The 12389-nt window shown below is 39.3% G+C and overlaps 1 protein-coding gene across 1 annotated transcript; it reads right to left on the reverse strand.

The window, feature by feature from the left end:
* Nucleotides 1–2049: 2049 nt before the first annotated feature.
* LOC114308298 (uncharacterized) lies at nt 2050–3765 on the reverse strand. The gene is made up of 2 exons (XM_082890269.1): nt 3399–3765; nt 2050–2759 (listed from the first exon to the last, which is right to left on the reverse strand). The coding sequence occupies exons 1-2, from the start codon at nt 3763–3765 to the stop codon at nt 2050–2052; spliced, it is 1077 nt and encodes a 358-aa protein (XP_082746395.1).
* Nucleotides 3766–12389: the final 8624 nt, after the last annotated feature.

The following is a 12389-nucleotide window of genomic DNA, read 5'->3' on the forward strand; positions in this document are numbered from 1 at the left end:
TGCAGCAATAGATTTCAGCACATGCGGCACTAGCATGAGGGCAAGCCAACAGTCCATCTTCTGAGCACAAAGTCACACCATCACAGATAGTCGGCTCGGGGCTCTGACTTACCCATGAGACACATCTGAGGTAATAAAGCGTTAGGAAGCATGTGCATTATAACACAGTTGTATGCTTTTATATATGGTTATAGATTATTGAAAGTGTTTCACTTTTTGAAACACAAAAATATGTGGTTGTCTTATTTTAATTGAGTAAAAAGTGAAATAATATTTAAAAGCTAGAGTAAATGAAAATGATAATACTACAATTCACTATTTTAAAATGGGTATATCATAGGTAATTTATGACACTTTGTGTTGAACCATTTTAATATCTTATATTTATTTATTGGTTTATCTTTTTCATAAGAGCATCTCCAACCCACTAGGCATATGATGCTTGTTAGTCAAAATGCCTAATGTGACTCACTTTTTTCAACTCCAATGCACTAGGCATATGCTTAGGCATTTTGGCTCAACTCACATTCACTAGCTACATGTAGCTAGCCTTCAAGGCTAGGCAAAATGTATTTAATCATTAAGATTATTTCCCTCCATCTTTGTTGCTGACATGGCATTCTATAAAGTTAATAGTATTTGGATGAATAGCTAAAATAAAGAGCATGGTTGGGGCAGAAACATGAAATCGTTGACAGGCAAAATAAAATGTATACTTTATAGTAATATTTAGATAGGTAAAATGCCTACTACCATTGGAGATGCTCTAAATGGGGTTTTATTACTTTGGTAACCTCTTGGTCATAAATGGAGGTTAAATAGAATTCATGAACCTGTTTAATGGTCATTATTTTGGTGTAACCATTTTCTTGTTTAATGGTCATTATTTTTGGTGTAACTGTAAGGTGCTTATAGCCTATATATATATATAGTCTACTCTTTTCTATCTATAGAGATCAACTATTCTATACAAGAGAGATTACTAGCAAAGAAGGGTGTTTTATTGGTGGAGCTTTGGGTTCACCATCTTGTGCAGAGTTGGCCTGAACCATACGACAAGTGGTCGGGCTGTTGTATCCTGGAGGGGACAAGTCATAGTGTTGTGACTGCTGCATCGGTATTTGGATTCTTACTACCGCAGTGGGCTTGATCTCCTTAAAGAAAACGAGATATCCGTGCCTCAGTCTGATCTATTTGTATCTCATTTTCTTTGCATCATTTATCAATAATATTGTTTAGTTTCTGGTATTTTCTCCAACACTTTGTGATGCTTATATACTTGATGCAAAACATCTCATATTGAATGACGCAAGGATAGTGTAGAAAGGAACTAGATATTGTTTTAGAAGATGAAACAGGGATTAGATATCATTCTAATAGACGAAAATTTTAGAATCCACATGAACACCCTTGAATCCATAAGGAAGATAGAAGAAAAACTCTTTAAAATATTATTGATTGAAAGCTTCCATTACATATGCTTGTACGCTTATTTATAATAAACTAAATCTAATACTTATAGGAAAATTAATTCTAAAATAAATTAGGAAACTTAAATCAACACGAATTAGGAAATCTAAGAGAATAAGAAACTAAAATTCTAAATTATTTAAAATCCTAGTCAAAATCCAATTCCAAAATAATAAAATTAAGAAATATAAAAATTATAGAATTTTGTTTTACATCATACTCCCTTTCGTTAAAAAAAAAAAACAAAACAAAACAAAACAAAACCTCGTTCTCGAGTTTCACAGGAATAGCAGCAGATGGAGATACATGAAACTTGAATAAGTCTTGCATGTTGAAAGTTTTTGAAATAGCCAAGTCTGCAGAAAGCTCCACCACATAAGCATTATCATTAATTTTTTGCAAGATGCGAAAAGGGCCAATTTTCTTTTGTTTCAGGTTGTTGTATGTACCCACTGGAAACCTTTCCTTCCTTAAATGTACCATCACCATGTCTCCTACCTCAAAAGTTTATTTCCGGCGATGTTGATCAGCAGCCATTTTATATTTATCAACAGACTCTTCTAGCTTCTGTCTAACCTCTTAATGCATTTTAAATACCTTTTCTGCCATATGATCTGCAATGATACTCATACCAAGAAGTTTAGGCAATGGAACTAAATCCAAGGTGTGCAAAGGCGGCCGAATATAGACAATCACAAATGGGGATTTGCCACTCAATCTGTTACGGACATTGTTATAAGCAAATTCAGCTTGAGATATAGCGAAGTCCCACTGTTTTGGACTGTCTTGGCACAAACTACACAAGATATTTCCTAAGGTTCTGTTAACCACCTCTGTTTGTGCATCAGTTTGCGGATGACATGTGTTGCTGTACTGCAAAGTTGTATCCAGCCGCTTCCACAAAGTTTGCCAAAAATGGCTCAAAAACTTGTTGTCACGATTTGAAACTATGGTTTTGGGCAACCCAAGTAATGAAACCACTTCTCGAAAGAACAATTGGGCAACATGAGTAGCATCAAATGTCTTTCTGCAAAGAATAAAATGGCTAATTTTGGAAAATTTGTCAACAACCACAAATATAGAATCCATACCACGTTGAGTTCTTGGAAGTTCTAGAATGAAGTCCATAGACAATTCTTCCCATGGTGCTTCTGGAATGGGGAGTGGAGTATAAAGACCCATACCACGTTCAGTTCTTGGAAGTCCTAGAATGAAGTCCATAGAGAATTCTTCCCATGGTGCTTCTGGAATGGGGAGTGGAGTATAAAGACCAATGTTCTGTGCTTGTCCTTTTGTAGTTTGGCATGTATAGCAACGTTAAACATACTTCTCAACTTCACCCTTCAGTTGTGGCCAGTAATAACGAGATTCCACCAGTGCGGCACTCTTATCCCATCTCATATGACCTGCTAATCCACCATAGTGTGTCTCAAGAATAATGGGCTCTCGTAGAGACCCTTGAGGAATACACAAACAACTCTCAAAGAATAGAAATCCATCTCGTAACTGAAATTTGTTTGAACTTGGCAGCCCTGAATTACACTTTGCCTATGCCTCCTTGAACTCATCATCTACGTAGAGCTCCTTTAGATAATCGAATCCATAAATTTCATTCCGAACAATGGTAAGCAACTCAGCTTGGCTACTCAATGCATCAGCTACTTTGGTCAATTGACTAGACTTATGTTTGATAGAAAAAGTGAATTTTTGAATGTATGCGATCCATCTAGCATGCATGCGGTTTGGTTTTACTAAATTTTGAAGGAATTTGAGAGCTTGGTGGTCGCTATTCAAGACAAACTCCCTTTTTATTAGATATGGTTCCCAATGATGTAATGTTCGGACTACGGTATATAACTCCTGCTCATATGTGGTCCACTTTTGTCAGGCCTTGCTAAGTTTCTCATTGAAGAAGGCTATAGGTTTGCCTTCTTGAGATAAAACAGCTCCCATGCCCATGCCTAAAGCATCACATTCAACTTCAAATAATTTCTCAAAATCTGGAATAGCCAAAATTGAGGCAGTGGTCAGTCGTTCTTTAAGAATTGCAAAACTCCGATTTGCCTTCTCAGTCCACAGAAGTTTATTTTGCTTCAGACAATTAGTAAGGGGCGCGGCTATAGTGCTAAAATTCCACACAAAAAGCCTGTAGAATGTTGCAAGTCCATGGAAGTTGTGAACCTCATTGATTGTTTTAGGAGTTGGCCATTCTTGGATTTCTTTCACTTTGGCTTGATCTACTTTAATCCCTTCAGCGCTTACAACGTACCCCAAGAAAATTAGGTTGCTTGTCATAAATTACATTTTTTCAAGTTGACGTAAAGCTTATTTTCCTGCAATGCATGAAAAAAGTCCCATAAATGTTACAGATGCTCGGCTTCATTATGACTATAAATCAAAATATCATCAAAGTACACGACCACAAATTTTCCAATGAATGGGTGAAATCCCTGGTTCATTATTTGCATGAAAGTACTAGGAGCATTAGTTAATCTGAATAGCATCACCAACCACTTGTATAATCCTTCCCTGGTTTTGAAAGCTGTCTTCCATTCATCACCTGGGTGACTATAAATCTGGTGGTAGCCACTCTTCAAGTATATTTTGGAGAACACCTTAGATCCTGCCAATTGGTCAAGCATGTCATCTAGTTAAGGTATAGCAAATCTATACTTTGCAGTGATCTTCTTTATGGCTATCAATACACATTTGCCAACTCCCATCTTTCTTTGGAGTTAACAAAGCTGGTACTACACAAAGACTCACATTCTCTTTGATTAATCCCTTTTGAAGTAACTCGTTCACATGTCCTTGTAGAATCTCGAATTCCTTTGGGCTCATTCGATAATGTGGCAGATTTGGTAGACTTGCCCCATGGACCAAGTCAATCTCATGCTGGATATTTCTCATAAGAGGTAATTCTGCAAGTAATTCTTTCAGCTTGAGCGTCTGAAACTCGGACAACAAGGATCTTACTTGTTCAGGCACTACATCTAGAGATGTTGCCTATCTTTTTTTTGGTTTTACGACCACGACATAAATTTGTTGCGTTTCTTAGACCTCCTTGGTGATGTCAGGTACTATAAGGAATGATCTTTTCTTGAGGATGGTAGCATGACCCTCACTCCTCATAGGAGCTAGAACAATCTTAATGTTGTCTTTGCAAAAAGCGTAAATATTGTCTTCGAATTGATGAATCATGTTCATATCAAATTGCCAAGGTCGCCCCAATAACATATGACAAGCATCCATGTCCACAATGTCATACATCACTTTATCCTTGTAATGTTGTCCGATTTTTTTTTTTTTTTTTGAACGGCTAAGAAAGAGACTTCATTGATGAAAATGTAGTACAAGGTACAAAACAAATTACACCAATAAAGAGAAAAAGAGGAGGGGTGCAGGAGCATCACAATGAGCTAAATCATCCCAACGAGGTTGGCACCAAATAGCCCATCCTATTAATTGCTAGCACCCCTAAGTTGGTGAGGAGCCAACGAAAGGGACAAACCAAACCAGCAAAACAGCACAAAACACAGATCAATAAAGCAAACACCAGCTGAAACAGATCAATACACCAGCTTGCATACTCAGATCACCAGCACCCATTAGAACAAATCAGAACAGATCACAGCAGCCATTAGAACAGATCACTTGCAGCCCTAAGAACAGATCAGAACAGGTCACCAGCAGCAGCAGCTTGGGCACCCTTAGGACTGAACACCAGCAGCTTGCATACTCAGATCAATACAACTCAGCAGCTCAGAACAGATCAAAACAAATACAGAAGGCATAACACCAGCAGCAACCTTCAAATTAGAACAGGTCTATAGCAGCCATTAAGACAGATCACCAGCAGCCATCAGAACATGGCACTCCCAGCCAATCTCAAGAAGCTCAACAAACACAAGAACCAACTTTAAGACAACAAACCAACACAGCAAACCAAACTGAAATCAAAATTTTGCAAAGAGCCCAGAAGCTCACATCACTAGCCTCACCAAACTATAACAACCCTTGCCTTACCCCTGAGATATTGTAAAGGAAATCTGAAATCAAAAAATGAAGCTCCTTTGAAGCAGCCTTAAGCCAGAAAGCAAGCCTAATGAGAATCAGCTCTTGCAGCTCCTGCAGATTTGGATAAGACGCATTAAAGGAGCAATCATTCCTATGCTTCCAGATTGACCAGAGTGTTACCAGAGGAATGGCACGCCAAATCTGCAGCTCAGCTTTCCTACAAGGGTACCTTGACCACCATTGCAGCAGACCAATGACAGAGTCAGGAATAACCCAAGAGACACCCCACCACTGCAGAAGACTTGACCATACTCTCCAAACAAATGGGCAAAGCATGAGAACATGCTCCAGGGATTCCTGCTGTGATTTACAAAATACGCACAATGAAGAGGCTGAGCTAGACAAGACTCCAATCCACTGCAAAAAAACAGAAGTTTTGATCTTGTGTTTCCATGCGAGCCAACCTAATAACTGGACCTTTGGAGGAAGAAACTTGATCCACACCAGACGACTGAACCTCTCAATCCCTCCATAAGCACTGCTGGTATGATTGTATAGGTTAGACACAAAAGTTTGCCCTGGCTTGGCTGCACTCCAAACTGCACTGTCCTGAGTCTTCAATTGAAGAGAAAGGGCTGAACCTACAATGCCATAGAGCCTTAGCAATTCATTCTTTTCCCAAACAAAGAGTGGCCGCCTAAATGTGAATAACCAATTCTTAGTTGTGCCAGATACTTCCACAAAATCCTTTAGAAGACCGTTCTTTTGTAAAGATAAACTAAAGAGACGAGGGCACTCATCTTTTAGACAGAGATTCCCACACCAAGGATCAACCCAGAAACTTATGCGATAGCCATTTCCCACCTTTAACTGGAAGTTGCTAGCATAGAAGAGTGAAAGAGACTGGTTTTGTTCACCTGCTGCCACTATGCCATTCCAGATATATGAGGATGAGGTGTTTAAACTTGGGTTTGGAACCCATTTTCCACCAAGGAACCAATATTTACTGCAAATAACCTTATACCAAAGTGACACTGGTTCAGAAGCAAATCTCCACCACCATTTTAGAAGTAGACACACATTCACATCTCTGATTCTTCGAACCCTCAAATCACCTTGCTTTATACTCTTGGTAACCTCTGGCCATTTTACTAAATGAATTTTACGCTTCAGATCTGGCCCTCCCCATAAGAATGATGCTTGAATTTTGTCCAACTCCTTTGCAATTCCCTTAGGTAGCTTGAATAGTGATAAGTAGTACACAGGTATACTTGATAACATAGCTTTCACCAAGGTTAATCTACCTGCATAAGATAGTAGCCTCATTTTCCAACCAGCTAGCCTTAGTTTAACCTTTTCAACTACTGGTTTCCAAGTTTTCTTCCTTATAGGGTTTGCACCCAAGGGTAGACCTAGATACTTTAATGGTAGATTTTGGGATTTATAGTTCAAGAGGGAAGCAAACTCAGTAAGGGTAGATCCGGAGATACCAATCCCACAAACTACACTTTTATGGTAATTAATTTTAGGTCCTGAAGCCACTTCAAAGCATCAAAGAATTTCTTTCAAATTTAGCACCTCTGATAGCTCAGCTTCACAGAACAAAAGGGAATCGTCTGCAAATTGGAGGTGTGATAATTTCACCTCATCATTGGCCCCAACTAATACCCCTTTAAGCAATCTCAGTTCCATAGCTCTCTAAAGAAGGATATTTAATGCCTCAACAACCAAATTGAAAAGGAATGGTGATAAGGGGTCACCTTGCCTGAGCCCTTTTTGGGGGTTAAACTCCTTGGTTGGAGATCCATTGACAAGGATAGAAATTCTAGCAGTAGTAACACACTCCTGAATCCAAGAGATCCATTTTTCGCCAAACCCAAATTTTGCCAGCATTGAAAAAAGGAAATTCCAGTTGATGGAGTCAAAAGCCTACTCAAAATCTATTTTAAGTAGCAGCCCGGCTTTCTTGGATTTGACCCAACTATCCACAACTTCATTTGCAATCAAAATACCATCCAAGATGTTTCTACCTCGCAGAAAAGCAGATTGTGTATCACCTATAATCCAAGGCATAACTAGCTTCAATCTATTTGTTAGGACTTTAGATAGAATTTTGTAGATGGAACCAATCAGACTAATAGGTCTGAATTCGTTCAGTGTTAAAGCTTTCTCCTTCTTAGGGACAAGAGAAATGAATGAGCTATTCAAACCTGGGAATAATCTGCCACTGGCATGAAACTCTTGCATAAAATTGAGTACTTCACCTTTAAGCACCTTCCAAAATTTCTAGAAAAACATCAGATTAAAACCATCAGGTCCTAGTGCTTTGTTCCCATTACAATCACTTACTGCTGCCCAAACTTCATCTTCAGAAAAATCTGCTTCAAGCACATGGAAGTGGGTGCTGAGCCTAATGTTTTTGAATTCACCTGACAAGGTTGGTCTCATTTTCCAGTCATCTTTGAAAAGGTTTGAAAAGTGAAGCCAAACCTCATTTTTGACAGAAACTGGATCCTCAATAACCACATCCCCAATTGTGATGGAGTTAATAGTATTTCTGGTTTGTCTACTAGTGGCCATGACATGAAAAAACCTCGTGTTCCTATCTCCTTTCAGATTCCAGTCCAACCTAGATTTTTTGAGCAATTCCCATTCCATCTTCCTGCTCAAAGACCACATTTCATTCCTTTTCTCTCTTTGCAGCAACAATTCACTATCATCCAGAGGTCTGGTTTCATCTTTTAGATCAAGATCATGCAAAGCAGATTCAGAGGCTTCTAATTTTTTAGCAACATTACCATAAGACTCTTGATTCCATTTTTTTAAAACCAACTTCAGGGACTACAATTTCCTCTTCAGTATGAAACCTGCAGATCCATTCAGGTGTCGTTCTCTCCAGTTGCTCTCTACCAAGGAAGCCAGAGATGGATGTAAGGTCCATGCATTCAAAAATTTGAAGGGTTTGGGCCCCCAATCCCTACCATCCTCCATGAGTAGAACTGGACAGTGGTCAGAAATAGTTCTTAGGAGGCCCCAAAGTTTAAGTTTATATCCCACTAACCATTCAGGACTAAGGAGAAATCTATCTATTCTACTCCACTTTTTTCCTTCAAGAGTATTACACCAGGTGAATTTTCTGCCTAGCATTTGGACATCTACCACCTCACAATTTTCAATGAAGTCATTAAACTCCTGCATGCCTCTATCCCTGCGAGAAACTTCTATTCTTTCCCCCACATTCTTAATCTCATTGAAGTCTCCACCAAGGCACCATGGATTGGAAAAATTTGTTTTCAAATTTAACAGATTCTCCCATAAAGCCTTCCTCCTTATTACATCATTTGGGGCATAGATGTTGACCATAAAACAGTCAAAAGAATTGTGAACCTTACCTGACAGAATGATGAAGTTCCTGCTGCAGCAGTAATCTGAAAGATGGAAGACATCAGGATCCCAGATGCAGATTAATCCACCAAACAGGCCTGCAGCATCTACAGTCATATATTCCATCTTGCCTCTAGGCCAAAGACTTTTAACTAACAAGGTTGTGATACTTGACTGTTTTGTTTCTTGAAGCAAAACCAAATCTACTGCCCTATCATACAATATCTTTCTGATTTTCCTCCTCTTTTCAGGCCTTCGTAGACCTCTAACATTCCAGCTTAGGATCTTCATATGTAATAGATATACTCCAGATAGCACCCATGAGGAAACTGGTTATTCTACAATACCAGGTCCTCCAGCCATTCTCACTTTATCTTGCTCCTCCATATGTATGAATTTCTTGACAACCTCAAATTCCTGACCCTTATAATCAATCCCCAGAGTTTTCCCTACCTGAAGTGTTGCAAGGGCCTCATGTAGAGTTTCCTTTGAAGAGGAGGTTTGAATTGATTTTGAAATATGACTGGGTGAGGAGTGAACAGATGATGATCTGGTTTTAATTCCTCTTTTGAACCCATTCCTTGAACCTTCTCCTTTGTGTCCTACCCTTCTTGCAAATCCAGAGAACCTTCCTACAAATAGCGAGTGCTTTAACCCTTCTCTTCTAGTAGCTTTCATTTTACCTTTCTTAAAATGGCTGTTGAAGGAGCCTGAAATGGGTGGCCTGTAAGTAGCATTGGCCTTAGATTGTGGACTCACACCTGGTGCTCCACACAGCTGCTTCACACCTAAATTGTTTGATCCACTAATAAAGGGCCTAGTGGGAAGAAAATTTAGGTACCTTGACTCATTGGGCTGCGGCCTATTTAGATCTTGGCCCAAAGCTAACTCTATACAGATGCCATGCCTTTATTTTGAAGACTCACTAAGGCTTTTAATAAAACCCGAGGTAATGATCTGGCCCTCTACTGCCTGGCCTACTGAGAGACTTTTCTGAGGATCATGATTGCACTCAACCCACTTCTGCAGATTTTGCGGGACTAGCTGCTCTTCTACACCTTTTTGGGCAAAATGATTACTCCTCTGGTGTAGACTTATCACTGGCAGTACTGATTCAGCCACACACGTGCCTGCTTCATTTGAATTCCCAACACAGTCTATAGTCTCAGCAACAACAGATGTGTTACTCCAATTGCCTCCTACAACCAGCTCATCCATAACCTTCATCCCAGATGCCGTGCCCTTATTGGTGCTAATAGACGCTCCTACCATGTCATCTGCTTTGTTACCATCTTCCTCCTCTAGGTTGAGTTTTTGACTAGGATAGATTGCACCATTAATTTTAGAACATACAGCTTCAACTGGCTCCTTAGAGAGTGTTTCTTTACAACTGAAACTATCTTCCACAGCACTCTGTTCTTCAAGAACTCAAACAGGATATACTCTTCCTTTACACTCCAGGTTGATACTTGTATTAATCGGATCCATGACAACAGTAACTATTTTGAATCTGCCACTACGAAATGAATTCGGTGCACCAATATTCCCATTCAAGAACACCACCTCACCCCATATGCTTCATATCCTTCTGAAAGTGTTTGAGCTCAATAGGTTTAGGGGAACCCCAAAACAGCTGAACCAAACTTGTCTCTGTTGTTGTAGGTACATACCAGGACTCCACACCATGATGTACTTGCATCAGTCATGGAACCATTCCGCAACCATAGACAACAAACCCATAAAATCTTCTTTCAATAGGAATGAAAGAAAAACATCTCGACGACCTCCTTCTCTTACCAGCACGTTTAGCTCTTCTCTTTTGATGAGCTCATTTTTCACCTGCACAGAGGTGTGATCTGGTTTGAGTCTCATGATCAAGCTCTCATAAAGCCATCCGTTTCCTAACTCCTCTACTTTGATTGTTGTCGTCAAAGCAGGTTTGGGTTAATCCCCTTTGATAACTTCTGTAAACGATCTCCCATCGGTGCCATGGTTCCAGATGGAACTTTTGGCCATACCAGATGTGTTTCTAACCATTGGTTGTCTTATTGATAAATTTTTCCATCGCTGCCTTGCCTCTGTGTGTTTATCAAACGCTGCAATTTTAACTGATAGAGATTTATCATCAACCCACAAACCATTAGCTTTTTGTTCTGCTACGCTAGCTGCAATGGAGCAATCATAACGTACAAACCCAAATCTAGAGTTTGTTGCTTTCCTTCTCTTATTTGGGATGAAGACATCTTTGACCACTCCAAATTTGCTGAACAGATCATAGAGGTTCCTAGGTGCCAAAGATTCAGGCAAGTTGTCCATGAAAAACGTAATCAAGCTCGATCTACGACCATCAGACCATGAATTAGGATTTGATTGTCTTCCTCTTTGCTTCACCACTGGGATCCAACCACCAAGACTCCATTTGTTAGCCATCAATGCGCTTTTCTCCTTGAGTGCAATTCGCTATGGTGCACTTTCTCACCTTGAATGTAAACTTATGACGTAAATAATCTAATGTAAACTTGTAATGTTGTCCGATGGAGAAAAGAATGAGACATTGTTCCATAACCTTAGTTTTACCTACATTTTTTATCTAACCGGTACTGTAAGGCAATGGATGTTTTTGTTTTTTGAGTTGAACCTTGCCCACCATATTCGTTGACACAATATTCTCGCTACTGCCTTTATCAATGATCAAATCACAAACTCGTCAGTCAACAGTACAACGTGTTTTGAAGATATTATGCCTCTGGACATCCTCTTTTTGTGGTGTGTACATTAATCTGCACACTACAAGAGAGACACCATCATCCTCATGTATCCATTATGTTGGATCTTCTTGCCCCAAACCTTCTTCCTCTAAATAATCCCCCTCTTCTTCATGTGTTGCTAGGTTAATAGCTTGTCTTTTCGGGCAACTATTCGAATGGTGGCCAACTTGCCCACAATGGTAGCACTTGTCACCTCGGGGAGGAGCATAGGGAATACTCTTAATTTGAGAGGGTCCTGCTCCTTGTCTAGAGTTATATTGATTTCGGGCTGGAGCGTTGGCTAGATTCTGTTCAGCTTCTGTTGCCTTTGTTACAACATTCCCTTTAATGTACACTGTCTCATTGTCACGCCCCAAGTTCTGTGACAACGCCGCAGACTCATTTAAGTGAGCATGTAAGGCTAAGAGTCCAATCACATAACCCACAATAAAATACTCAAATTAAATCCTTAATTATCATAATGCTAAAATCCATAAAAATAAATAATTCTTATCATATGAAATTGTCCACCAAGTCCACTAATATAATCCACTAACAAAATAATAATCCAAGTACTTAAATCATAGTTCTTCTCTCAGCACTCCCACAAGTAAAAACCCTGCGCAGCTCTACGCCTCAGAATCTGAAATAAAATAAAATAAAATAAGGGTAAACTAGACCGTCTAGTAAATAACCAACCATCACTGCTAGCTGGATCAAATATACCAAAAAAAAAATAGTCGATAACCAATAAATATATTTTTTGCTACC

The sequence above is a fragment of the Camellia sinensis genome, chromosome 10 (assembly GCF_055761805.1).
Source record: "Camellia sinensis isolate YWXY chromosome 10, ASM5576180v1, whole genome shotgun sequence".
In the NCBI taxonomy this organism is placed as follows: domain Eukaryota; kingdom Viridiplantae; phylum Streptophyta; class Magnoliopsida; order Ericales; family Theaceae; genus Camellia; species Camellia sinensis.